Source organism: Convolutriloba macropyga, chromosome 9 (assembly GCF_964194025.1).
Source record: "Convolutriloba macropyga chromosome 9, txConMacr16.3, whole genome shotgun sequence".
In the NCBI taxonomy this organism is placed as follows: Eukaryota; Metazoa; Xenacoelomorpha; order Acoela; family Convolutidae; genus Convolutriloba; species Convolutriloba macropyga.
The window spans coordinates 60,665,407-60,691,831 of NC_134476.1; the positions used below are offsets into that span (position 1 = coordinate 60,665,407).

Sequence of the window (26,425 nt, forward strand, 5' to 3'; positions counted from 1 at the left end):
ATATTTTTCGACTTCTTGAGTGACTTTTTTACACTTCAGCTCGTGAATTTTTAAGTGATATAAGTTGTTCTAAAATAAAGCTTGTTGCTATAACTGATTGTGAGTGAAAGGAAATCATAGCTATAGTAGCGGAGAGGGTAAAATGGCAGATTTTCAACCTGGTTGGCCGGGGTTCGAACCCCTATGGGGTCAGTTTTTCTTAACCCATAAAACATTTTTAAGCTACATTACATTGTCCCCGTCTGTCGTTTGAGAGCAATTCATTCGACGTTAGTCGGTTAATGTTTTCTTTTTGCTTTTAATCGTTTCCATTTTTGCGTTGCTCACTGATTTTTCTGACGTAGCGTAAACTTGTGGAATTATTCATGTTTTGTTCCTATGTGCTGAAAATAAATTGACTGCTCAAGTGTACTGAAATTGGAAAAGTTATTTTTCATAATCTCATTTTTTACATTTACAGGTTCGTAATGGTGATTAATATCTTTCATGGTAGAACATTTTTGTCACGAGCTTCCTGTTTGCTATTTTTGTTCATTTTTTCCATGAACTGAAATTGAATTTCTACTTCCGTTCTTTGAAACTTTAATAAAACTTTTAAGTTTCTTGATGTTTCTTTGAAACCATCACAACTTTTTTCGTTAGCCTCTAAAATTAATCTTCTAGGCACTTTGAGTAAAATTTTGAAGCTGAAGGTTGTCGTGTCGGGACATTATATGCAAACGCACATTACCGGGCATCCTTGTTCTTATCATATCTAAAGAATTAATATGTCTTTCTACTCTCTTATTTTCTAATACAGCTTTTATTTGAGATTTTCTGTGTTTGATCTGTGCCATTCTTTTGAAATTTTAAATTTTACCAGCAGAGATGTTTGTTTGATAATTAAAACAATTTGTTCCTGAAATGTGGAAAAGAATGAATGAAATGGTGAATTGAAAGATTGCTGTTTGCATCAGAGAATTCAAACTTGCTTTGAAAGAACGATTACAAATATTTTGATGATTCCACATTTGTGTAACATTTTGATTTGATTGAGTGATATATTTTGAGTTGAGAATTTAGGTCTGTTAATTGATATTTTGAGCTTCTCGATTAATGTCGAGGTTGTTGTTCCAGCCTAGATCTGGTATCCGGCCATTCGCTTCAGGATCGAGTATCCTCCCATGCGCTTCGCCATTCCTCCAAATCCAGTCATTCGCTTCTCAAAGTTGGAGTATCCCCCCATTCGTTTCTTCAGACCCAGACCTCCGTAGCCCCCCATTCGCTTCTCGAAGGCGCTGTAGCCCCCCATTCTCTTGGCCTCTTCATCACTGACGGGTCCGAATCGTCGGACATCCGGGGAACCTTAAATAATAAGTTTGTTTCACATTTTGTGTGCTGTGCGTATATGAATTAGATTAGCGTATGTAAATTATGTTGATCAGTGGCAATTGTGAAGAGAAAACTGCAAAAAATTCAACTGATTTTGTTGAATTCTGCACGACGGAAGAAAGAAAAGATTCTATATATCAAATTTTTATAAAATCGCCACAAAGCACAATAAAATTTGATGAAGTGAAGTACGTGCAAATTTATCGCTGAAATATTTTTTACAATATGTTACTACAAATACACTATGGTACCAAAAAGCTACGTAAACCTGACGATTTTTTAAAAAGCAATACAAAGATCAAATAATATAACATTTTGAGTTCAAATTTCTTCTCTATTAACTCGAAACTACACCTTTAGCTTGGAAAGGTCTAGAAGACGGTTTGCATAGTTTTCATACAGGTTTCTCATGACGTCTGCGTCGTTTTCATTCCAAATTTCATACACTTTTTCTTTTGAATTTTCCAAAAAAAAACTCTGTTTTCGTAATCGTTGCTTTAAAATCGCCCATTATTTTCCAAAAGGATTCACATCTGGACAGTATTCTGGCCATTCCAGTAGCTTCCACTCGTTTTCTTGGAAAAATTGCAGATGATCTTCGATTTATGCACAGGAGCATTATCTTAATGAAAAATAATGTCCAGGAAATGCATTTTTTCTTCGCAATTTTTCAACATTTTCAAATAAACAACAGCGGTTAGCTTGTTTGTACACTTAACAAGCAATTTCCGTCCATCTGATTGTATTGCACACCAAACATATATGATCGTTTATCTGAACAAACTTTTTGTTTTTTTTTCAAGAAATCTCGTTCCACTTCTTCAAATACAAGGCTTTCGCTCGTGACGCCTGGAGCTTGTTACCTTTTTGATATCGTTTGTATGCATGCTGCTTACTAGATCGTGATTATAAGGTGAGTTGCTTTGGATTTTGTCCTTGAAAAATGAACATTTCGAATGGCAACCGCGTGACAAACAGTACAAGATTAAAGCAGCCCAACCTTCTTTTCTGTGTAATATAGCGGATAGAATTGGAATGAAATCTCGTTTAAAACTTCAAAATTTCACGCAGTTCTTGATTTAGCGCAAAGCAAATGTTTTGAGTAAAAGTAACGCTTAAAGAGCACAAATTGAGCTGTACGTAGCTTTTTGGTACTATAGTGTATGTATGGAATAGGTGATTAATTAAGTTCTCATTTAAGAAAAGAAGCAGTTGTTCTGATTTCTGGGAAAAATTCGGCCATGATTAGCTCAACTAAGTGCAAGTTGGAACTTTGAGCAAACTGCTAATCAATTCTGCTATTGCAAAATCAACATTTGTTGCAGATGCTAAAACAAAAGCAGAGCAAAAACTAGAGTGATTATTTTTGAGCTCATTGTCAAATGATTTATAACAATGTAGATTATGTTTCTGAATCATTACTAGATAGGATTTGAGTGGTTTTAGCAATGAAATTTTGTGTTATGTAATTCAAATAATGGAAAAGATCTGATATGCTCATAAGATGATTAGCAGTGGCTTAGCTCGTAGACAAGTGGCGTTTTTGTTTGTTCTTTCATTGGAAATTATCCCACAGACGCGGATTGGTTTGATAAGGTCAAAAATGGCGAATAAGTTTTTAAAAAGCTGGTCAGGCAATCAAAAATCCTTCGTTTTTCCACTGGTTGCTTCTGCTGACGTGCTTCTTAACGGCTTTTAACAGAGATTGCATTTTGTTTTGATTTTTTTCGGTGAAAAAAAATATAACAGCAAAAATTGATTGAATTATTTTTTTTTGCAACAAGTAAATTAAAATTATAACCATACGGTTAAATATACTTGAAACAAAAATAATAATTAAAATCATTCAAACAAAATAAAGTGATGTCAACAAATTTCTTAAATCACATTATAAAATTTTCTTCCGATTGTTTTCTTCCTAAAAATAAAAATAACTTTTAAAAGCTCCTACGTTACTATTCAAAGGAATTTTTTCATGTTGTGAGAGCAAGAAATCATTCAAGGCTTTCTTAAAAACGTTTCCATTTTTTGCCAACCGAAGCCACTGTGGTAACTTATTCCATTTTTGTACGCATTGACGAACGATCGAATTCATTCCATAGCTGGTTTTGGCATTTTGTCTAATTTTCAATTGTTTTGTTCGAGTATTTTGATGAAGACTCAGATACCCGTGAAAACTTTCACAATTTTTTGGCCCGCCTATATCATATTGAAATTTGATTAGCGACATTTTTGCTATTATTAGCTCAGCTGGTAGGGTCTTTGTCTGGATTAGCAGATCTCTCGCTTTGTCATATTTTTTTGCGTAGAAAGCACACTTTTTTACCCCAGTTAATCTGTCGATTAAGGCGTTTTAGGTTTTTTGCAGATAAATTTTGAAAAAAGATTGCCGAAAATGATAAGTGTGAAAGCACAAGTGATTTTAGAAGAAGAATGCGCGCGTTCAGGGGAATTAGATGTCTTATTAAGTAAATTGATCTAATAGCATGAGCCATCTTTTTTAAGATTTTATTCAGCTGCTCATCGAAACTAAGATTCCTGTCAATTTGAATACCAAGTTATCTGCAACTTTTTTCTGTTGTCAGAACTTCGTTTTTGTAAAAAAAAAACAGATCCGAAATCAGAATTATCGAGCGAGAAAAATATTAATTCGGTTTTGTTTGTATTCAAAGTTAGTTTGTTCATCTCTACATATTCTTCTGTTTTTTGTAAATTTTCCATGACTTTTCCATGTAAGCTACTTCTCTCTCCACAACAGACAATACTGGTGTCATCTGCGAATTGAATCACTTTTTCCGTTGTGTTTATATTAGATGAAAAATATAATTAGATGAATTAGCTCAGTTATCAAAATTCAATGCTTCTCTATGAATTTTGCAAATCAGACCAAAAAGTATTGAAAAATGTCAGCCTATCTTAAGTTGCTTCAAAAATTAACCGGTGGTAAAAAAGACGTATAACAATCTACCTGAAATATTTTTGGACAGCTAAAAAGTTTTCTCATCCTAAAAACTGAACTTAATAATTCTGGACACCGCTTATCTTATTTACAAGAAATTTTTAGCTCGTCTTTCTCTCTCTCTCACACACACTCTCTCCTTCCGCTCGACAATTACCGTCATAACAATATATGTTTCCTTAAGTCCAATTTTCCTTGCTGTTTTTTGTAGAGTTTCTGGTGTAGGGGACTTTCCAATTGAAATCTCCTAAAAATTGAAATCTAAAAAATTCGTTTAATTAAAAGCTGAGAAGCGGTAAATTTTTGATTTTTCGATTCAATTTTGGAAGCAATAGTTTGTATATTACAGGAATAAGCAATTTCGATTCCGAGTCGTCTAGTCTCACTTATAAATTAAGGGCGAGAAAAAGGTTCATGACAAAGATTACCTGAAGTTCACCTGTTTTCCTGAAGAATTGTTATCCTAAGCTGTTTTTCCCAGATTGTGCTAATGTAGGAGCTAATTGAACGTACATAGTTCTGTTTTTTTTGTTCCCTGTAGAAAATATATTTCACAGTCACACGTTCATCCAAAAATTGGCCCTTGTTTTAATACCTTAGCAGAATAAATGTTTATCATTTAAAATTGCAAAATAGACTTTCTTGTAAGATATAACTTTTCCTTCTATTACGAATCGTGGGATATCTTTTATAGCAAAACTAAGTTTTGACATTAAAACTTTTCTATGACTCATAATTCCAACGAAAAGTTGCCGCAAGGTGTGTATTTACACATTTCTGTAGCAACAGAAGAAGTCAAACATCAAAAGACAAATTTTAAAGAAATTCTGTGAACATGAGCAAAACTATCATTTAATTCAAGTTTTGTTTGCTAAATTTCAAATATATTGAAACCGTGTGTGTTAGTCAGCTGAGGGTTTGCATACCGGCACTTTTTGATATGTGAGCTTCCCGAATTGGATTCACCTATTGTCAATTGTTTTTATGCCGATAGCTGTTACAAAATATGATGACAAATTGCTCGTTTATGTGACATGTTATAGTTGGGAAGGGAATTAAGCACAGGAACATCAAAGTCAGACATTGACTTATGCGAGATAGTGAGAGTTTGAATGAAATGATGTTAGAAGAACAAATGTATATTAAGGAACTTGGCTCTTAGTCGCTGCCGAAATGTGATAAAGATTTATTGAAGTTTTACATTAAGAATAGCAAATACGTATTTTTTGTAGTGCGATTCAATCATTTGAATCAGAAAATAAAGTTGTCATACTTTTTCCAACTGAATCTGCTGCTAGAATTAACATGAATATTATAAAATTTGGTTTTAGCGCAAATGTTTGGTAATATATTGAAAGCATTACTCTATTAAAAACGAGCCACTTAGATCTAATAGTGGTCTTCCAGTCGGAGTATTTATTCGAAATGAACTTTACCAAATTAAAATCTTGATGCCTTTTTGGTTTCAATACTGCTCTAGAAACTAATTATGATCCAACCCCAAATATTTTATGCTGACGTGGGTCAAATAGCTTCGCTATAGTCTTGGCAACAAAAGCACAATATAGAGAATAGATTTACTTGATTACTAACCCATCAAATTCCCGAGAGGTTGGCCGAAATCATAGATGGCTCTGGTTTCCACATCCACTGGGTAGGTTTCCTCGGTTGCCCGAGCGCCCTGCCCGAAAAGGATTGCGAAACCCAAGAGAAGGAGAAAGCCCGCCATGAGCAAGTTTCCTTGGTTCTTCATTTGCTGCATTCCTTTCTATTCACACAAATTTTTGAGAGATTTGAATTTTTTGAGGAACTTTTCTGAGCAACTGATCAGAATGAAGTTTCACCAAATGTGTGGAGAATTTGCAGAAAATATTGGTGAAAGTTAAGCGAGAAATTATGAATTATTTTGACTTTGCGAGTAATTCAATCAAGATTGCTCAGTACTGAGAGAACTGATGTCCGTTTAATCAAATGAGAGAAAGATTGAGTGATGAGTGAAGTTTTTGACAGTTGATACTTGGATGATGTTTAGGATATGAACAAGGGAAGGGGGAGTTTTGATGAAAATGGGAAAAGTGGAACAAAGATATCCAACTTAAGCGGGAGGTAAATTTGTTCAATTATGAAGATGGGAAGTGAATGTGAGAAGAGTAGGTGGTGGATAGAGGCTGGATGAGGAAATAAACTTGGACACCCAACCGGTAATTGCCCTATTCGGGATACAATTGTAAAGAAACAGAAAAGAAGAAGAAGAAGCAAGAGGATCTTCTAAAATTGAGAGCGAGATGTGATGTAATTCGAAACGAGCAATTATAAATGCAGCAGTAGTAATGTGTTGGTAAGATTTATGAGATTAAAGCTGTCTTTTAAGTGGAAATTGGCTCGGGATTTTCTTTTTGAGCTCTGAGATTATCCTGATGAGATGGGAACAAATTAAGTCGAGGTGTGAAATTGGACTGACGATTTAATAATACCCTTAGCCCCCTTTTTTGGACTTTTTTGGGTTCTCTTGCGCCTAAGTGGGTGATCGAATTTTACCCCTGACAAAATCGGATGTATTATTGCCCCAATTTTCACCCCCAAATATACCAGACCGCTGCACCCACGATTATCGTTCCTCCCAGAAAGCTGCAAAAATTATTCTTTCTAAACTTTTCTCTTGGACTAAAAGTGCCTATTGGCTAATGTTGCGATAAAGTGTGAGCTTGTAATGACAATTTGGTTATAATTTATAACTTATTTGCGATTTGTGAAGCAAAGGTGAGAATTGAGATGTGATTTTGGAATTGAAAGATTAACGGAGTGGCTATGCTGAGACGCACACAGTAATCATTTTCACAATCTCATTTGAATTAAATTTGTGATTATTTTCTCGCTTTGTTCTCTCCTACCTTGCTGCTCGTTATACCTGGTGACCACTTTATCTCACCCCCCCCCCCCCCACACACACACACACACTCTCATGCCAACCTGCCTACATGCAATGTTATGTTCGCCTAAAACACCCCCCGCGCCTCACAATAAAGCCGGACTTGTGTTCAATTTGCACGCTTGCATTCATTTCCCTATTATGGGGTTGGGGCAACTCGGAAAGTCAAGCTTACATTTTTGATAATTTTCAACTTGTTAATTTGGTGGTACTTCATTTGTGATTCGTATGTCCATAAGGATTAGCCATGCTTCCATAATTATAGTGCTGGAAATGAGCTGTCGGTGCAGAGATCTTGCGTAGGCGTGTAAAAAGAGAAGTAGCAAAATCGTGGTCTATTTCGGAATCAATTTTTTTATCCAGACTAGTTAGTGAAACTGGTTTAAGAATTTCATCTGCTTCGTGTATGTTTTTCTTCAATATTTTTACATTTAATAGTTAAAAATTTTGTGTAATAGAAAATAGTGATAAAATTTGCATAGAGGTAACTTAAAAGATTAATCGTAAATTTTTTATTTGAATGATTAAATGTGTAGACCTATCCCGTATTTAATTGTTTTTCGGGCAATTTACGCGAAAGTTTTATGAACAGAAGTTAAATATGAATTGCAATGCTGATAAGAGCACGAGTAGTTAGAAACATGTAGAGAACCACTACATCCGTAGCTGCTTGTAAAAATGAAAACAATATTTTCATTTTTCACTTTTAAATTTTTAGTTCGTCTGTTGGAGTGGAGCAATATTTAAACAATTTACTTTGGTTTTTAATTACGGCAAAGCGAGTTTATTTTAAAAGCGTAACAATGGTGGGGGAAATTTTCTCTCAGCCGTTAAAGACGTTGGTTACGAACAATCGAGGAATTTTTGACTTAATCTGACCATATCAATTTTTGGGACTAATTTGAAACTTCTCATTAAAAAGTTGTCTCAATTTGAATGCACATATTAATATTTCTTCTTCCATACGCTGGCTAAGTCCACTTTGCAGTGTAACTGATTTTAATTAACAAAATTGCCTAGTAGTACTGGTAGCCATTATATTAAGGTTCAGTTTGGTCTAGCTAATCTATAATAATTGCCGTTCTAGAGTTCCCTCGATATTTCAATTATCGAGTCACGCTCAGTGTAATTTTCCGAGTAGTTTAAGTACAAACAAACAAAAATAGGAAAATATTTTCCTTTTTTTCTGCTGTTGTTCTAGTATGATCCAACTCAGGAAAGTGATAATGATCTCATTATAGATATTCGCCTAATAGATAACGCTGCTCAAAAATATTTGTATCTTCATTTGTCTCGTTGATCATGGACATTGAATCTCTCTACTAAATCTCAAGAGTTTTACACTAGATTTGTTTTTTACTTGATGAAGTCATTTTTGCAACTTAATTGAAATTTTTTTCCGCCAGTTTAAATCCACATTTCAACAGATTATGGGCCGAGAAGTTTTAATCAGGAAGTTCATTTTGGAAACATTCACATGAACAAAAAAACTATGAACTAATAATTAGTCAATTTTGCAATTTCTTCAATAATTATAAAAAGATGTTTCTCTGTCAGCTTCTGGAAATTTTGTTAGCTAGCTTTTAATTTCTCATCAGACGCTGAACAAAAAATAGTTCAATTTAGGTGTTTCTTTGAATACTTGAACGAGTAAATTGTATATTACGCTTTTTTCAACATTTTGTTTACCCAATCAAAATCAGGCTGACAATCTGAAGCTGATTGTTTTCACTTAATTTCTCTAACCCTCTCGTCCTCTTTCTAACTTTTTTGACGTTAAACATTTGCTGTTGTTTTTATGACTTTTTGTTTTCTTGATCTTCCGCTCATTTGGCGAGGCAATGATCTCTAGGATAATGTCCCCTCTCATAGAGCGAGAGCAAGATTTATCAATATACTCTCCATGGGGACAGTAAAGCAATACAATTATATGCTGTCTTTATGTTGGTCCTAACCATAGGTTATTGTGTTTTTATTTTCCTCGTCTTCTCTCCCGGTATATGTTTTTCCTTTTTTTGTTTTGCTTTCAGTAGCTGACGGGGATTTCTATCCTATGTTTTGTTGTATAACTGCTGTCTTATTTTTTTTCTTTTTAACTTTTTTAATAGCCGCAAAGCGGTAGCTGAGTTTCGTCAACAAGATTTTTTTAGGACCAAATGACGTCAAAATCACTTCAAATCTGCTTTTTGTTCATTCGTTCATGCAATTCCAACTGAATTGCGTGCGTGACGTCACTTTTAGTGGAGAGTGTTTGTTCAGTCGCGTGATTAATTTTTTGATCACTCTTGACTTACCTTACTCTCAAAAATGACTTCCTCCCTCTGAAATTGACTTTTCTGTACTTCAATTGAGATAGGGTCAAATGGGTGTGTGTCACTCTAATTGAATGATCTTTATGAGGAGCTGTCAGAAGCACCAATAAGTTAAGCAGACACTTAATCAAAATATAGCATCAGCTTTTAATAAAATAAATTTTCTTTTGTCTGTTTCTTTTACTATCATTTTGAAACTACAGATCTACGAAGCTTTTGCGGCTATTTACCCAACTGGTTAATCTACCAGCTATGTTTCTTTATTTGGTGTTTAGACTCTATTTGGTCTGACGGGCTTCAGCGTTTTTTTTTTCAAAATCTTCACTTTTAATTCTTATTCAGGACTTCGCTTGTAGAATTTTTTCCGATTTCATACAAGGATTTGATTGTATACGTATATGATTTGATACTGTTCATGCTCAATTTCTGAGTACGACCCTACTCTGAAACCACAGAAATCATACATCTTTTTCCTAAAGTCTTTTCTAAAGTCTCTACATAACTAAGGTCTTAATATTATATGGCGACAGTTTATACCTATAAAAACTATAAAGAAATATGCATTTTTTGTTTTTCAACTTCTACCAAATATGGAGAGTATTTGATTTTTCGGTTTAAAAAAATGCATGATTCTTGTATGATTTACATGAAATCGTACATCTTGTATGACTACTATGGAATCCTACAAATCATCTATAACCTAGCATGATTACTAAGAACCATATATGACCCTGGAACTAGTAAGAAATCAAAGAAAATTGTATAATGGGTTACCCGGGTTGTCCTGATATTGAACAATCTTGTCAACTTCGTTCTTGCGAACAGCGAGGTGACGCTTACTTCGATATTTTGTTTTTGTTAATTCACTCAATTATGAGATACGCCGATGACGTCATTGTTACACTTATTTTAATGAGTTAATCTGTTTTTAGCGTGAATTTCCTCACTTTTGGTAGGAGTTGAAGTCAATATCAGGATTTCTCGCCATAATTGAAGTTTACAGTACATCACGCTCTACCACTGTTCTAATTGTTGTTTGGATGAATTAGACATTCTGCAGATTATTATTTTTCTCTCTAGGTGGCATAAAGAATTGATGACAGCACATTTTCAGCAGTTTCTGGAGATTTGAGCATTAATTTTGGCAAGTAAGCAAAAATGACAAACCTATAAATGTCGCACTGAAAGGTAGCAAAATTTCAAATCTCGACGAATAACTTAAAATTTAAGATATCTGTTTTATTTGAATTATTTCTCTGTAATTATGTACCAGGAATAAATGTTTTCAACTCCGTCTCACGAAGTTCGACATCGCAATTAAGTGGTGAGTTTAGTTCAATAATTAAAATCAATTTGAAAAATTGAGACAGTTTTAAAGGTGGAATGGAGTCTGTGCATGAAATCATAGATGTTTCAAAGTAAGACTGTGAAGAACATTGTATTTTTCAAGCAGCTTCTCTAAAAATAATTGTTTGAACTGCAGAAGTATACTATCAGTTTTAAATGCCTAGTTTAGTCCGCTGATAGATGAATTTTCTGCGAAATTTGTATTAAATTGTAAAGCTCTAATGAAGTGTTTTGGTGTCTGGTGCGTATATATTATAAGCAGTGATTGATAAAAAGTTGAAGTGTCCAATTCAAACTGGGCCTCCCATGCTTAAATTTGGGGAGTAAATTAACACAATTGGGCGAGTATCGATCGATAGAGGCAAATTCAAGTTAAGATTGTGACTTGAGAACCTACACAGTTCATTAGCTGTGTAAACAACAAATCCTTGTTCTCTTTTTCAACTCAAGATTAAAAACTCATGTCAAATTTAAACATCGCCTTGACTAAAGAAAGTAAACATTATTCTCAATGGAAATAAAGCCCTTTGCTCCAATTTGCGTGAACGTGGTGGATTATTAATGACTGAGTTAGAAACATTTCGAATGAATTTCATAATTGTGCATAATTGTTTCATATTGTCTTAATTTTATTTCTAATATTGTCGAAATAATTAATAACAGTTTGAAATTTTCTGAACTTTTTGTTGTTTTAGTTTTTGCTGATGCACATTGCTTTTTCAGATGTGGTTTTAGATTAAACAGCCAGATAACAACAGAAGAGGGTGGACAAAATTGGTATGGATTTATTTGGAAAATTGTTCAGGTTATAAATATAATCCCATGTTGTATGATTGTTAACCTCGAAAAAAACTCAAGAATTGTAAACGTTTTTGCATTTGTGCATGTTTTCGAATAACGGAAATTGTTTTTTGAAAACATAAAAAGAAAAGATTTGATACATTTTTCAATTTTGTTTTTTTTAAGCTTAAAATTGTCGGAAGTTCATTATACGACCGGTTGAATGATAAGCAGATAGATAACAATTAAATATCAAATTAACACCTAGAATTTCAAAACAAGTGTAATTATTTTTCATCGGGAATCGAATTTTACTTTGTCTTTTTTCTACTGTTTAATTTCTCGATTAAAACCAATTAAAGTGCTTATCATGAATTGTGATACCGTCATTTTGACCTGACTTTTTACAAGTCAGTCATTTTGTAGCTTCCTGAGTGTAATTTTGATTATAATGAATTAAAATTCAAATTATTCAAAACTTTGGGAAAAAACTCAGAATGTTCAAAAAAGATTGATTGGCGGAAGTTTAAATCTGTCTTTGATTTTGTATAGACTTTCTGTTGAGAAACGTCTAAACTTCTGAAAACTTTCCCTCTTATATTAAAATTTTAAATGAAAAATTTTAAACAGTGAATTACGGGACGGGACCTGCTGAATAGCCATTAAGCTTTAAAGTTTCAATCATTTTTTGTCGAAACTCGTTTTTCGCCGCAAGTTAACAACTATTTGTTTTTATGTTGATGTTTAAACATCAGCACTATTTGTAGCTGATGAGCTGGCATGCGACTTGAAACTTATGTGAAGAACTGGGAGAATCTTGAAAGAAATTAAAAATGGAAAAGATGTAATTTTTTAGTTGATGATTAATTGTTACGCCTGGCAAAATCCCCCGCGTTCTTTGTTTATTTGATCGGTTGAAATCAACTTAAGTGCCCATCATGAACTGTGGTACGCCTTTTTTCTAACTTTATGTAGTCCGATGCTATTATCCGATGCCCTGCACTAATATATAAAGAGCCTCTAGACCCGGACTTGTAAGCCTGTTCAAATTGGGAAATCTATTCCTGGCAGGTTTTTTTTTTCACTGAAATCGTTTGCCTTTTAGTAATAGCCGCCCTCATCTTCTTGTTGGCTATTATTGTTCTATTTTTTGCAATTCAAAGAATTTGAATTGTGGTAGTGCTATGTTCTTTTTTTAAAGATCTGTTCACACAATTTATGATTTTTAGTCAAATTGAAGTGATGTTTTTGGTAACGACAAAACAGGAAGTTGAGCGAAAAAGCGAGTGGATTTCGGGCGAGAAGTTTTTTTTCGATTTTTTAAAGTAGAGTGAGAAAACGCTGTTTGAACAAAATTTAGCTTTCTTGCCTGTGGTTTTCTGTTCACATGCTTTTTACTGTTTTTGTTCCCTTTTTTTATCAGATTTTTTTGTCTAAACGGTGTTTTCAATTCTTTCATAGTCCATTCGTTGTCTAGTTTTTTGTTTAGTTAATGAAAATTCTTGGAATTATTTCAGGACTTCCCCTGTTATGTTTTTTTGTCTTAAAATTTTATTCGCTTTGGCTTTGTTCACAGCTTGTTCAACATTTTCCTTAAAATATTTTTGGCTTATCTAGGTTAAATTCATTCTTCGCTTATTCTGCTGAAAGTGTTTTTAAAGAACAGTTGCCTGAAAGGAACGGAATCAGTATCAAAAAATGTGATCGAAGTGAAGACGGGATAAGCCCAATTTTGGATGCCCGCTACTTGAACTTTGTTCTTATGTCTTAGTTAACATATCTACTGCCTTTTGGCATCAATGATAAGCCTTAAATCCTCTCCTTAAGAAACAGCAGTATGCATAACTACAAAATCCAATCAAAATAGTTGGCACCGAAAATGTCTTTCTACAACAATCGGTTTTTATCATTGTATTTCTTATTCTTCAATCCCAATCCGTGTTATAGGAATCAATGACGGCTATTTTCTGGCAATCTGCCGGGTATTTGTTACGAATAGAGCAATAGATAAACAAAATTTTTTAGCTTCTAAATTTTAATTTTTAGATAGCGATTAGGGGAAATTTGAGTAAAGAATTTTGTAGAGCGAATTTACTATTCAACTAACAGTTTCTCTATGTGTTAAGCAATTCACAAAATATTTCATTTTTCAATTATTGAAAAGAAAAACAAAAAATGAAAACAACATTTTGTGTTGTTTACTTTGTGCAAATTATTTTTATAATGAATGCTTGTAGTTCACTAAACTTCGATTAGCTATAACAAGAGAAATAATTGATACATATCCATTGATAAAAAGGAATTTGTTTTGGGAAACAAATCAAATGGGTTAATTGTTAACTCCTCCTTTTTGCTTTCCTGTAAGTTTGAATTTCTTAGAAGTAGAGGTTTCGTGGTTTATAGGGAATCATATATAGTGAAAATCGTATGCAAAAAGTTTAGTTTAATTGTATTTTAATCTGATTTCTCTTAGTTTCAATTACGCCATATTTTTTGAAAATATGGATGATAGTATTTCTTTTTTTAAAAAATGTTAAAAATGAACAATCTTTGGATTCCAAACATCAAAGAAAGATTCAAACTCCTCGTCAGTACTCATTTTAGATGTTTTCAATTTTTTAGCAGTCGGCTTTTTAAAGGGGCTATAAATTGTCTAATAATTTCCAAAACATACAGAATACTTGATATAAAACGATTCGGAATATATCTGCTCTTCATACTCTTATCTTCTTGAAATTTTCAATGAGTCTCTTAATTTATTTGGAGTTTCTTTAAATGGCCCTTTTTTGTTAGAAGTTTTCCAACCATGTTTTCCTTCAATTTTCGAAGATCTTAGAATTATATTTCTCTGAATCAGTTGTATTCGGATATGTAGTCTAGTTCAATTAGACCCTTTTGTGTTTCAAAAAAATGTATTTTTTCTGAATTGTGGTGAAAACAACAAAAATGAAATATCAATGAAAAAAGGGTAAAGAGAAATCGAGTTTTTAAACGACTTTTTTTGGTGCGCATATTAATCAAAGTCCTTTTACTTGGTTTCCCTCTTTGATCAGAAAGGATGGGACGAAATTTGCAAAACCACATCAGTTGCATGTCAGAAGTTGCGGCTGGATTGGCTTAAAACTTTCAATGAGTTTTTTTCGAAATTCGTTTGCCTCAATTTTCACAATTTTTTTTGGTATTTTTGGTGATATTGGGACATCGGCACTATCAGATAATAGTTTGAGTCTTTTAAATCTAACCCTCAAGTAAAAGGAGTGGAGTGATGAGAAATTATCCAAATGAAAGGGCTTGTGAAGAAACTTAATTCTCTGAAATCAAATGAAAATTCTTACAAGCTTGAGAGGCATGTTTTTATCACTCATCTGCTGACTTGTTTTTATCAGAGCCCAGAAAATTTTGCTGTTTTTTGGTCTTCTGCTTTCGTTGTCTTATGGAGAAGCTGAGTTGGCTGCTTTGGGAACATATACTCAAAAAGTTATAACATTTTATTTCTTGCAAGTGATCCTGGCTATGGTTTTCAATTTAGATTAGCTCTCATTTCTCAATTCTTGCTGCAATATTTATCGTGGAGTTTGTCGACATTTTTTTCAGAGTCTGTGTAGATTTTTTTCTGTATCAGGTTTGAATATCCTTCGATGTTTTGAAATATCCGCTTGAAATGACTGAACAGCTTTCACAATTTTTTTTTGCAAATAGTTAATTTTAATTAGGGAGCAACTATGAATATTTTAACCTGATTAAGTTGAATTTGACATAAAAATTTTCCGTTTCGCAAATGGCGGTTCAATGGCTGCAAATTATGACTCAAATGCTTTATGGTTTTTAGCAGTTTGAGCTTAATTTTAACTAGGAAAGCAAATATTTTGAGTTTTGAAAAACGAAATAATACAAAGTTGTTTTAATTCGAAACTAATCGTTTATTTTGTCGAACTATCATCAGCAATAATATTTATTGCACTGCTCGTTGGTTTCATTGGTTAATTCAAGAATGCATAAATACAAAATTAAATATTGCAAGTATCAAAGTTCACACCGCCAATTGACCAAATTTTTTTGATATTTTTAAAACTGTCTCGGGTTCCGCGCCGTTGTAATCATTGACTTTACATCAGCTTTTAATATCTAGTATCTACCTAGTATATCTTTTGGCGGTGTAACGAATTATTGTACTCGAGTTATTGAGTTCGTTTTTTGCTATCTTGTCTAGTTTTGTTCTCGTTCATTGTTTGTCTTGTGTGTTGCTGTGTCCATGATGAAAATGAAGAATTTGTCTACAAATTAACATGAGAATGGTAGTTTCTGTAGGTTGTGTTGAAAATTGGCAGTCGATTGAAATTGAAAGTGTTCCATTGTCACATTCAGCATGTGGGTATTGCACATTGGAACCACGCCTGGCCCTGAATGAACACAAATTTTTGAATAATTTGATCAAATTTTTATGCACACGAAAATTGCCTACTATGTGCTCGTCTTGAGCATCTATTATAGGACAAACTGAGAACTTTACAAAAATCCGATGTGTCAACGCCATTTTATATGATAATTGGTTCACTGTTCGGCCTTGATTGAGCCTTGTATTACAGCATATACAAATTCAATTCTGAATTACGTATTGACCTAATTTTTCTCTTATAAATTCCAATTACGGCTAACAACACTTCAAAACAAATTAGACGTGCCATATTGATTGCTTTTGGGTTCATTGTGATAGTATGATCTAGCATACCTCAAAAATTTTGACTGTTTGGAAATGTTAACTAAAGGTGATAAAACACTCTTTCGTATGCTCAATTTAACTGATTCGAATGATATATAAAGCAAAGCAAAGTACAATCCAATAACGTATTAACATTGCTACGATAATAGCCACAAGTGGTTTTTAGACGGCAATTTTTGATGCTCATTTGGCCGGTATTTTGTCTAATAACGCATTAGTTCAATGCCAGTCACCATTTTGTACCAATGAATTCAAAAAGCCGAAAAATATTGAGCCGAATCATGTCTTATTTGATAGGTCTTATGATTAGATTTACTTGAAATTATGTTAATTGCACTTTTTCCGAGCTTTGTAGGTAAATTGGAACGATTTCTATGCGTATTTAAATACTCGATTCTGATTGGCCAAGAAAAATGACGCATTTTGGTATATTACTCGTTTTACTCAGTAACATTAACTGATCGAATACTTTTTGTTTCTCGACTGATGGTGAATTGCATTAAGTCTGTAGTTAATGCTGGGCATTGAATACTTGATCTGCTGACTTGGATGGAACCAAAGAAGGGGGATACTGCATTTTATGAAGTCACCTCATTATGTTTATTAGGATAGGCCGTCTAATACAGTCACATCACCCTCTCTAATACACCAATTGTTAGTGTCAAGCTTTGCCTCTCTCAGCTATGACCAAGTGAATTTATCTGTTCCTAACTGGAAAATGTTTCAACTATTACTTAGAAGTGTGTGTTACCTTGAATGAGTCGGATCTTCTGACTGATTGGAAGCCCTTTTTGGCACACCTGGCGAACTCCTTCACACACTTGTCATCAATCACCCCTCCTGACCCCTCTTTCACTGGACATGGCACGCAGCTCTTCATCGGGTCAAAGGTCAACTCACACGCCCGACATGCTGTAGTGCCACACGAGTCACCACACTTCTGGTTCGTTCTGCATAGAGTAAACAGAGACTGAATGTTATCATACACTTGTGTTATTGCTATCGAGAATTCATCAAACTTCGAAGTGAAATCCAGTTGTTGAATAACTCTGAAAGGGCGTTAATGAACCCGTGTAATGTTTTTAATAAACTTAAGCATAGCATTTCAAGAGTTTATTGTTCCGACCCCACTTTTTGGGGGAGGAACTGTGTGCTCAACTGTTTTTTCTGTTCAGTCAATTTTGGCAGATTGATATATTTATCGTAGAGAATTTGAGTGGTATGTAACCATCTTCAGGACTTACGTGTCTTAGTAACCCTGATGGGTTAATGAGGCTATTTTTCTAGTCTTCGTGGTTTTTTAGGATAAAAAATTTAGACATTTGTATCTAGATTTTTCGCTGTTTAGAGCCATTTTTCTGTTTTCATTTTTGCGGCCATTTGAGTGCATATGGTGTGTTAGAATACATCAAAGATTAAAATTAAAAAAAGATTTATTGTGTCTATCACGTACGGTATATTTGTGTAAATGGCGCTTAGATGCTGTTTGATTTGATCTGTGGGCAACTAATGATTTATCGAGTTTTGACACTACTTTTTACATTTTTTTTATTTTTTATTGATACTAAGTTCTAATGCGGAGAGGTTTTGTTGAAATTCTAACGAAGTCTTTATCTACCTGCTGTTTTTTAGATATTCGTTTTGATTACTTTCAAACTATTTGTTTTTGTAGTAATTTTGTAAATTTTGAGTTTTTTGTAGGTTTGTTTAAGTAATGACAGATGTTACTTATTCTCGACGTAAAAATGAAATTTAGGAATTGCTGGAGGTTTTAGTTTGTCGTGTTAATAACTGGCCATTTTTTAAAAGTGAATTTTGATTTTTGACTGTTTTTGTAGTTTTTCTTGTTGTCTTGCCCTTCAATCTCATTTATTTTGTCTACAAATCTTAAGACTACAAAGAGGCATATCTAAATCTAAATTTCCTTTTCATTTGAATAATTAGTCAAAGATATAGAACTGACCCCATTAAGTGCTGGAGATCTTTCAATTTAATGTCTATATTTGTTTTTCACTCATTTGATTTTTTAGTTGAATTTGGTCTTTTACAACAGAAGTTGTCAATATTTTAATTCATGACAAGTCCAATCACTGTTCTGGAGAGGTTAATTGAAGCTTCCGAATTGGTCCAAATTGAAAGCTTTGCTTCAAAAAGTGACAGATTTTGGAAAAGTTTCTTGACTCGTGATTTTTGTTGACTGAAGTTAATCTGGCTAGCAAGATGACATAGCTGCTTCATGATCACACCTCTGCGCTTTTTTAGTGTTTTTTGATTCTGCTGAGATTGCAGTTTTTCTTCATATTTTTTTCGTATTTTTCTTCACAAGTGTGTGTGTGTGATAACCAATTTGTTGGAGCAAACTTTTGATCCCAGAGCAGAAATTAATGACTTCAGTCGAGGCTTCCCTCGTGTTTATATAGCTTGGGTAACCTCTGTTTTAGTTTGATACCTTTACCCCTTTCAATTCAGATTTCTAAGTGAGTTTTTATTTCTTTTTTATTTCTGGGCTCACGTTTTGGGCTCATGTTTTTTGTTGGTAAAATTAGTTGTTCACTAGATAAAATTGTCTGCCTTCTGCTGGAGAAATTGCGTTTATTTTTTGAAGCAAACATGCAAATTAACAATCATAACCCTTAGCTTAAATACATGTTCAAAATAATCACACGACCAACTATCTTGAGTTATTATATTATGAAACTTTAGCTCTTTTTTCTGAATTGAAGAATAGTACCTATAGAGCTGGTTTCTGGCGGAGCAGAGAGATCGAGGGTACTGTGAACAGAATGCCTCAGTGCAGTCAGGATGACAAACGTCTTCAGACTTGAATGGGGAGGGGGAGAAGCGGTTGGGGTCGTCCATGAGGTGCAGGTCTGGGTAGAGGGAAGAGTCGAGGTCTTTCTCTGGCAGGGGTTTTGTCTTCTTCCCACCACTTGAACCCTCATCTGAAAAGGAGAGGTTTGGTCTAGTATTGAGACAGGCTTAGGCTTTTTTTTTTGGGGGGGGGGGGGGGCTACCTAGAGTTTCACTCGTTGGTCGGATTGTTAATTTGGTTGATGTTCGACAGAGCACTTTACGGCAGAAATTGGAATTGTGTTGCAATAATTTAGAGAAAGTTCTAATGGTCAGTTCTCGCATAATCACAAATAATGAAATTGGAGGTTTATGGCTACCCTGCTAAATTTTACGTTCCGCTAGTACTTGAGCTTTGTTGGATGTTTGTTTTGTGGTGATGAATTCGAAAGCGAATAGCATTTAGAACTTGTCCTCTTTTGCGATAATTGAGTGAGTTCGAAGGGTGTCAAATTGGTCTTTAGATTGAATGTGAAGACTCTAATTCGTCCTTGGCACAAAATGTAAAAATTTAAACTGAACAATACTTAACAGATGTCAAGCTGTGCTCTTTTGAATTCTATCTGATTCTATTGTCTTTCTTCTCAATTCACTCCACTTCCTTCTATCAACGTATAGATCGCTGAGTGATTCAGGATGTAGTAATTTTTCTGACATAAAGGAGAAAAAATTCCATTTTAAAGCTGGGAACTCATTTTTAAATGCGTCGTAAAATTTCAAAACAATATCCAAGGGCTTGATTGAAAAGATTTTTGTTAACTTGCTATAGTTTGAAATTAAGAAACGAAAAATTTAAATTGACTAATGCGACTGCAAAATTTTTTACGATTCTTTTGAGTCCATTTATAATGTATGACAAGATTTGATAAGATTCGAACCGTTTTGCACACTTATTACGTAAGTTTGATTTTCAGAAGTTTTGCCTCTTATGTAGCTATACTAATCATTATCAGTACAAAAAATGCGGTCGTTTTTGGGGCGGAAAAAACTTGAGGCGAAATATATAATGAAAATGAGAAGTTTGCAATGGTTTATTGTTCTTATTAATTATTTGTCTCCAAATATTGGTGTGGAAAATGGGCAGGTTTTAGCTGCAACTCTAGTCATAGAATTGAGTCATACAATTTTTTCGCCTGATAGTTTTCACTGTTCACCCAAAGAAGATAATGAAGTAATTTTTCCTAGTTATTGCTCAAAATTTTTTACTTGATTGTTGAAATTCACCTTTTTTGTCTCCCTCACAATGATTTATGCTTTGTTGAAGCAAGTGTTGCTTGTATCCACTTAAAGCTCTGTGTGAAGCTTATCTTATACACAATTTTATCAGGTTGTTCTCTCAGCCTTTTAAAATGCCCTGTAAATTGTGCATCCCCGGTGTCAGTTTCTGAATGTCTTATTAATTGCTCTCAAATGAAGTTTGTAGCAACTCTATTAGTCTTGTGGTCTTTTTTATGCAATTTCTTTTTGGACTGATTTTTTTGTTTGACCCTCTTGGCTTTTCGTCCTCAAAAACGGGATAAACAGGTAACGTTTTGAGGGCATGAATGGCTCCTAGGGCTTTTTGGCTTAATAGCCGCTAAACATTCAATTCACCGAATCTGTTTTGGATGAATGGCGGTTCTTGGAGTTTGAACCCTCTTCACCCCTGCACATTGTTCAATCCGCAACCCAGCGCGCCCCGCCGTGCTCACCCACGCCCTTCAATGAAGCCGAGGCTAGCCTCCCTATGCCGTAGCTAGCTACTGACGAAGCCAACCGCTCGCCAGCTGTGTTTGAGAGCACTTCGCCCGACGTTAGTAGGTTTTGCTCCCAGACTGGCTTTGAATCTACATTTTATGCCTGTAAGCCTTGAGTTTGGCCATCGCTTATAATCCTTCTCTTGTTCTTTCTTCTTATTCTAACCAAGTATAGTCTAACAAGTAGAGATTCTTAAGTTATGTCAGGCTTATCTGATGCAAAATCAAAGGCAGGTATTTTTCTCTGCCTTTTAGAATAAAAAATTGAAAATTATATCAGCTGTCAGCTCTACTTTTTCCAATTTGATGTTGCTGCCAAAGGTCAGATGAAAAGCGAAAAATATGCAACACTCAATTTAAATACTTAAAATAGGTTCCGATATGAAAATATGCGATCCATTGTAAGGCGAGAGTTCCCAGTATAAGCAGGTGGCAGCACTGAACTTGTCCTGTGAGAGCAGTTTTACCTTTTTTGTCCTTTGTATCTGCGTGTTTGTCGTGTTTCTGTTTGCCAGACCCAGCGAAGTGCTGTTTTTTGTTGCTCTTCTTTGTTGACTTGTCTTCACCAGATGTTCCCACGTCTTTGCCACTAAAATTAATCACGCGGTTCGGCCATGTATAACGTATCGGCTTTTATATTTTTTATCGTTGTGGTCTCTATATTCTAGTGACTTAAGATTTTTTGTTTTTGGTATTTGACTTCGGTTTAATTGTGATCATGGCTAACGAATTCAAGTTTTATTATAACTTTTTGGAACGTCTGTTCTGCTAAGAATTTGAACCAGGGCTGTTATTGTCATTCCTTATTTGATCCCCCCTCATTCATTATTCCTTGTAGTCAACAATTAATTTATAAAGCCTGGAATGGAAAATATACCAGAAGTACTAATGTGCTTGCTGAGACATAAACAAGCAATGCTGCTTATTAGCCCAATGAGCATTGGAGCCTGAAAATACCGATCAGAGAAACAAATTTCAGTTAATTGAAATGGATGATCAAAAAGCAGTTTTAATTAATCCCAATAAACTGCTCTTTGAATCCAAGTAAACTCTTTTTCATTTAGGAAAAGGTTTTTTATGGATGCTCATCTAATGCTCACCTGTTATGAATTTTCTCATCAATGTAGTCTTTGTAATCATCCAGTTCACTTTCATCTTCATCGTCGTCGATCTTTTCATGTTGTGACTCTGTCTCTGGTTCTGGAGGTGGTGGTGGTGGGGGAGGAGGAGGAGGAGGGGGTGACCCTTTTGTACACATGCCCATCACTGCATATCTGGATGTCATTTTGCAGTACAGTCCAGTGCCACACCTTCCGAACTCATTGTACCTCCCTGCACATAGTTCTCCTTCTAATTTTCCACAGATCATGCAACAGTCGCATCGATCCAATACAACTCTGGAATCATGATCAACAATGATAATAATAATGGTTATAATTGTTATCGATTTTGTATATATTATTCTAAGATTTTTCATCAACTATCTGCAATTTGAAAATATTCATCATTTTTTCCTACAATATTTTTTTCCGGGGCTGTTCCCATTTTTTTTACTATAATCTTTTTCTTAAGCATTATTTCAATTTATCTTTGAATTTATCGTATAACAAAATAATGATCGGAATTCGGAGACTAAATTGAATAGAAGAGGTGCTAGCTACACAATAAACAATCCGTAAATGATTATCAGTTTGTCTCTGTTATTCTATTGGTTTTTTTTTGAATTTCTAGAAAATTTTTCTCATTTCGGGAAATCGCGGTAAATTTATCTTTATAGATAATTTACCGCGATTTCCCGAAATGAGACACATTTTCTAGATATTCGAAAAACAAATGAAAAATAAACAGAGAGAAAGTAGTCTAAGACTAACTAAATCTCTCTGTCTGTTTTGAAAATTAAGGTTATATGTTTACTACGGCTTAGATTTATTGCAATATTGTAAAAATCTGTTTTTGAAAATTGAAACTAGAATAACCAAAATAGACTTTAATTGACTACTTTTTCCACCTGGAATTACAACAGATTGGATTGGATTTTTTTGTGAATTTTTTAAAGAAATTTTTTAATCTGAAATCTCATTGTTGTCAAAAAGTATCTTGACTGTTATAATTCTTATTTTCTGTAGATTAGATTTTATGTTATTCAGATATACGCTGTGACTTGAACTCAACTAAGGAATCGCACTCTAAGTCAGTTAGTGGCTTTATTTTTTAAAAAAATTGTTCTCGACAGAAGTTAGTTTTTGCTTTTGGACTTCGACTTTTCGGTAGACGATGAATAGATAAATATAGCGACAAAACTAAAATCAATTATACTTCTTTTATTTTCCTGGTGCTACCGTATCGATCTATCAATCAGATGTCAGATTTGAAGTCCTCTCACCCACCGAAAATCCATTTTAACATCCACAGATCTCAAACTGTCGAATTCGATCTAACCACGTCATAATAATCAGAGTTCCAATTCTAGTTCGAAATTTAATTTAGTAAAATCCAGATCTTTCGTCTCGAGTTTCTAATGTTAAACAAAGGTCTTTTTGTGCTGCAAATAGCGGGATCAATTATTGTTGTTTGGTGTCTTCTGGATTTATAATTTTCTACGATATAAAAAATTTACCTCATTGTTTTTGTTTTTTAAAGATATCCTTTTGTTATCAATGGTTAGAACCTGTTTTTTTAAACTTATACTGTGGAAATTTTTCTTGCCAATCAATATGTCTAAATGAAAGCTTTTTCAAAATAAAAGCCCTTTAGAATTATTTGACATTTTTTATGTTTTCATTTGTGGATCATGTCTTTTAATGAACTATTTGTAAATTTTTGAGAAGTAAAGGGCTTTTATGTTATGTCGGTATCTATTATTTAGCTTACCTCGCGTCCTTCGATAGCCTATGCCAGTTTGAAGAAGTCGTTTTCAGCAGAATGCAGCATACTTATTGGAAAACGGACCTGGTTTGCTACGTATGTTTGAGGTGCTTTTCTATGAACTAACTAACTATCTCTGTCTACTAAGAAAAACCGCTTGACAGAGATATGCTCTATGTTGTCTGAAATTTTTAATGTTTCCAAGTAGTAATCAGAACTTTTTGACTTTGCCTGCTGAGAGAAAGGTCTCTCTTTTTTTATACAGGTAACTAACTTTTTTTATATCCCTACCATAAGTGAAATCATCTTAGGAAGTATCTTTTGGTAGGCATATGATTGAAAGTTTGTTGTTTGAGATTGTTTTCGACTTCATTCAAGGTGAAAATAAGGCGATATGTTTGTCACAATGCTTTTTTGCAATCGTAATTATTTTTTGTTTAATTATTCTTACTTTGAAAATTAAGGTTATATGTTTACTACGGCTTAGTTTTATTCCAAAAAAAATTGTTGTATAAATCTGTTTTTGAAAATTGAAACTAGAATGATCAAAATAGACACTAATTGACTTCTTTCTTCAACTTCATGTTTCCATTTTTAGCTGCTTAGTCCAAGAGAGAGAAATCAACAAAAGTTGTACACAATTCTTAATTTAAACTGTCAAATTTTGCGTTTGGTTTGTAAATTTGAGAATAATGAAGTTTACAATGATTAAATTTGTAATTGAACTTTTAAATTTTGACTTGAAAAAGGTTAATTTTTGGTTAAGTTCTTTTGAGTACGTCGTTCATTTGGATGATATTTTTTCAATTGTTTCGAATATATAGATATGTTGATGTTAAAATCCTTCTCAAAAGTGCAAAAAATTAGCCTCACCCATTTGCGCAGTTAGTGGGTGATGCGCCACAAGCACTTGGATTGCAGTCGACGCATTTAAAAGCAGAACTGACACTGGTGTTGCATGTTGCAATTTGGATATGACATAAACTGGCAAATAAAAAAAGAACAGTCAAAAAGAAACAGTCTCTGGAGCGCACGTGTACGGACATTTTGATAGCGGAATAAAGATAACAATACTGTTTCAATAAAGGTTCAAATAAACCACGCGAGAGAGCGAAGTGAGTGAATGCTTTTACGTAAATATATCAAAATTTAATGTTCGTCTGAGCTCGGCTGTAAAATGAAACTGTAAAAAGATAATTAAGTGTATTTCAGATGCAATTTAAAAGGGAAGGGGATTAGAAGGACAATTTGAATGGTTTGTTAGTAGGTGTTGTAAAATGAGAGAATTTGGAGAATGATAAGATTTATTGCTCAAGTTGGTGTTAATTGATCTTGGATTGGAAACTTTGCTATTTTCACTTTGCCATCATAAATTCTACTCTCTCAATTTAAACTGTCAAATTTTGTTGTTTCACTTTTGTAATTGGAGGAATAAACTTGAGTTTAAAATGATAAAAGTTCCCAGTTGCAAATAATCTTTTCAAAATAAAGAAATCTCCCACAATTTAAAATGTAAACTTTTTTGTTACAACTTTTAAATGAGAGAATAATTTGAAATTAACTTTTCCTTTCAAATTAAGACCAGATCATAAACTGTCAACTTAGTTTTCGGGTTGTCAAAAGACGAATATTTGTTCACTTGCAAATAAACTTTTAAATTAATTTAAACAATCAAACTTTGGTTACAACTTAAAAAGGAAAATGAAATGTAACGTGTATGAAGTTTCAAAGTATAATTATATCTTCAAAATGAAAGATCGCAATTTAAAATGTCAGCTTAGCTTTCAATTTCAAGTTGTTAAATGGGAAATGATTTGAAATTTAAACTGTCTATCGAAATAAAAACTCATTTTGTTTTATTAATATTTGTGTTTTGTGTCTTGTAACGTCACGATCGCGTGCTGAATTTTAGTGTTAGTTTACTCTTTTTATCAAAATATTCTCAACTTTCTATTATTTTCTGTCAAATCACAAATTTTGGGTTAATATCAGCGGAAAATTTCCAATTGCAAAATTTCACAAGAAGTATTCGAAATATTTTTGTGTTGTAAATTGAGCACTGTTGAGTTTTTACAATTCAGTAGTCAATTGTGATAATTTTAAGAGAGGGAAAGTAGTTAGTAATTCTCGCTCTTGCTTTTGAGATAGAGAAGTGTATTATCCCGCTGGCTTTTATGAAGATTTCTAGGTTTTTGGGTGAAATTTAGCCAATTATTGGACCGACCGCTGCTTTCTCTGGCAATTTTCACCCGCCAAATCCAGCAAAATCAATAATGCACCCTCGCACTTTGGAAGCGAAGCCTCTCAATGCACTTTTTGCCCAGCGGGTTTAGATTGTAATCTGGAGGATTTTGAGCAAAGTAAGATTTAGGGTGTTTTAGATTGGCTCTGAGGGGGAGGGGAGTGTTAGTGTACGTGTTAGCCAGTTAAAGTGAGTGCCAGTTTGTAATCAAAACCAGGTAAAGTTTGCTCCCATTTGTTAAATCCCCTTTTTGGGTCTCCAAAATACCCTTCTAGAATCTTAATTGTGGACCTGAATAGAAAGATATTGTCATA

The 26,425-nt window shown here is 33.8% G+C and overlaps 2 protein-coding genes across 2 annotated transcripts; both read right to left on the reverse strand.

Annotated features, from left to right (window-relative positions):
* Positions 1–916: 916 nt before the first annotated feature.
* Positions 917–7,087, reverse strand: LOC142345507 (uncharacterized). The gene is made up of 2 exons (XM_075397579.1): positions 5,924–7,087; positions 917–1,344 (listed from the first exon to the last, which is right to left on the reverse strand). Exons 1-2 carry the CDS (start codon positions 6,090–6,092, stop codon positions 1,118–1,120), a joined length of 396 nt encoding a protein of 131 aa, XP_075253694.1. The 5' UTR covers positions 6,093–7,087; the 3' UTR covers positions 917–1,117.
* Positions 7,088–15,584: 8,497 nt separating this feature from the next.
* LOC142345909 (uncharacterized) lies at positions 15,585–26,073 on the reverse strand. The gene is made up of 6 exons (XM_075398358.1): positions 24,743–26,073; positions 22,105–22,401; positions 21,472–21,593; positions 19,150–19,360; positions 17,170–17,368; positions 15,585–16,098 (listed from the first exon to the last, which is right to left on the reverse strand). The coding sequence occupies exons 1-6, from the start codon at positions 24,913–24,915 to the stop codon at positions 16,060–16,062; spliced, it is 1,041 nt and encodes a 346-aa protein (XP_075254473.1). The 5' UTR covers positions 24,916–26,073; the 3' UTR covers positions 15,585–16,059.
* Positions 26,074–26,425: the final 352 nt, after the last annotated feature.

Coding starts and splice junctions, on each gene's coding strand:
- LOC142345507 (XM_075397579.1), bottom strand. CDS start 6,092: ATGCAGCAAATGAAGAACCAAGGAAACTTGCTCATGGCGGGCTTTCTC. Junction 1,345..5,923: donor ACCTCTCGGGAATTTGATGG/GTTAGTAATCAA, acceptor TTATTATTTAAG/GTTCCCCGGATGTCCGACGA.
- LOC142345909 (XM_075398358.1), bottom strand. CDS start 24,915: ATGTCCGTACACGTGCGCTCCAGAGACTGTTTCTTTTTGACTGTTCTT. Junction 22,402..24,742: donor CCCACTAACTGCGCAAATGG/GTGAGGCTAATT, acceptor TCATGATTCCAG/AGTTGTATTGGATCGATGCG. Junction 21,594..22,104: donor GATGAGAAAATTCATAACAG/GTGAGCATTAGA, acceptor GATTAATTTTAG/TGGCAAAGACGTGGGAACAT.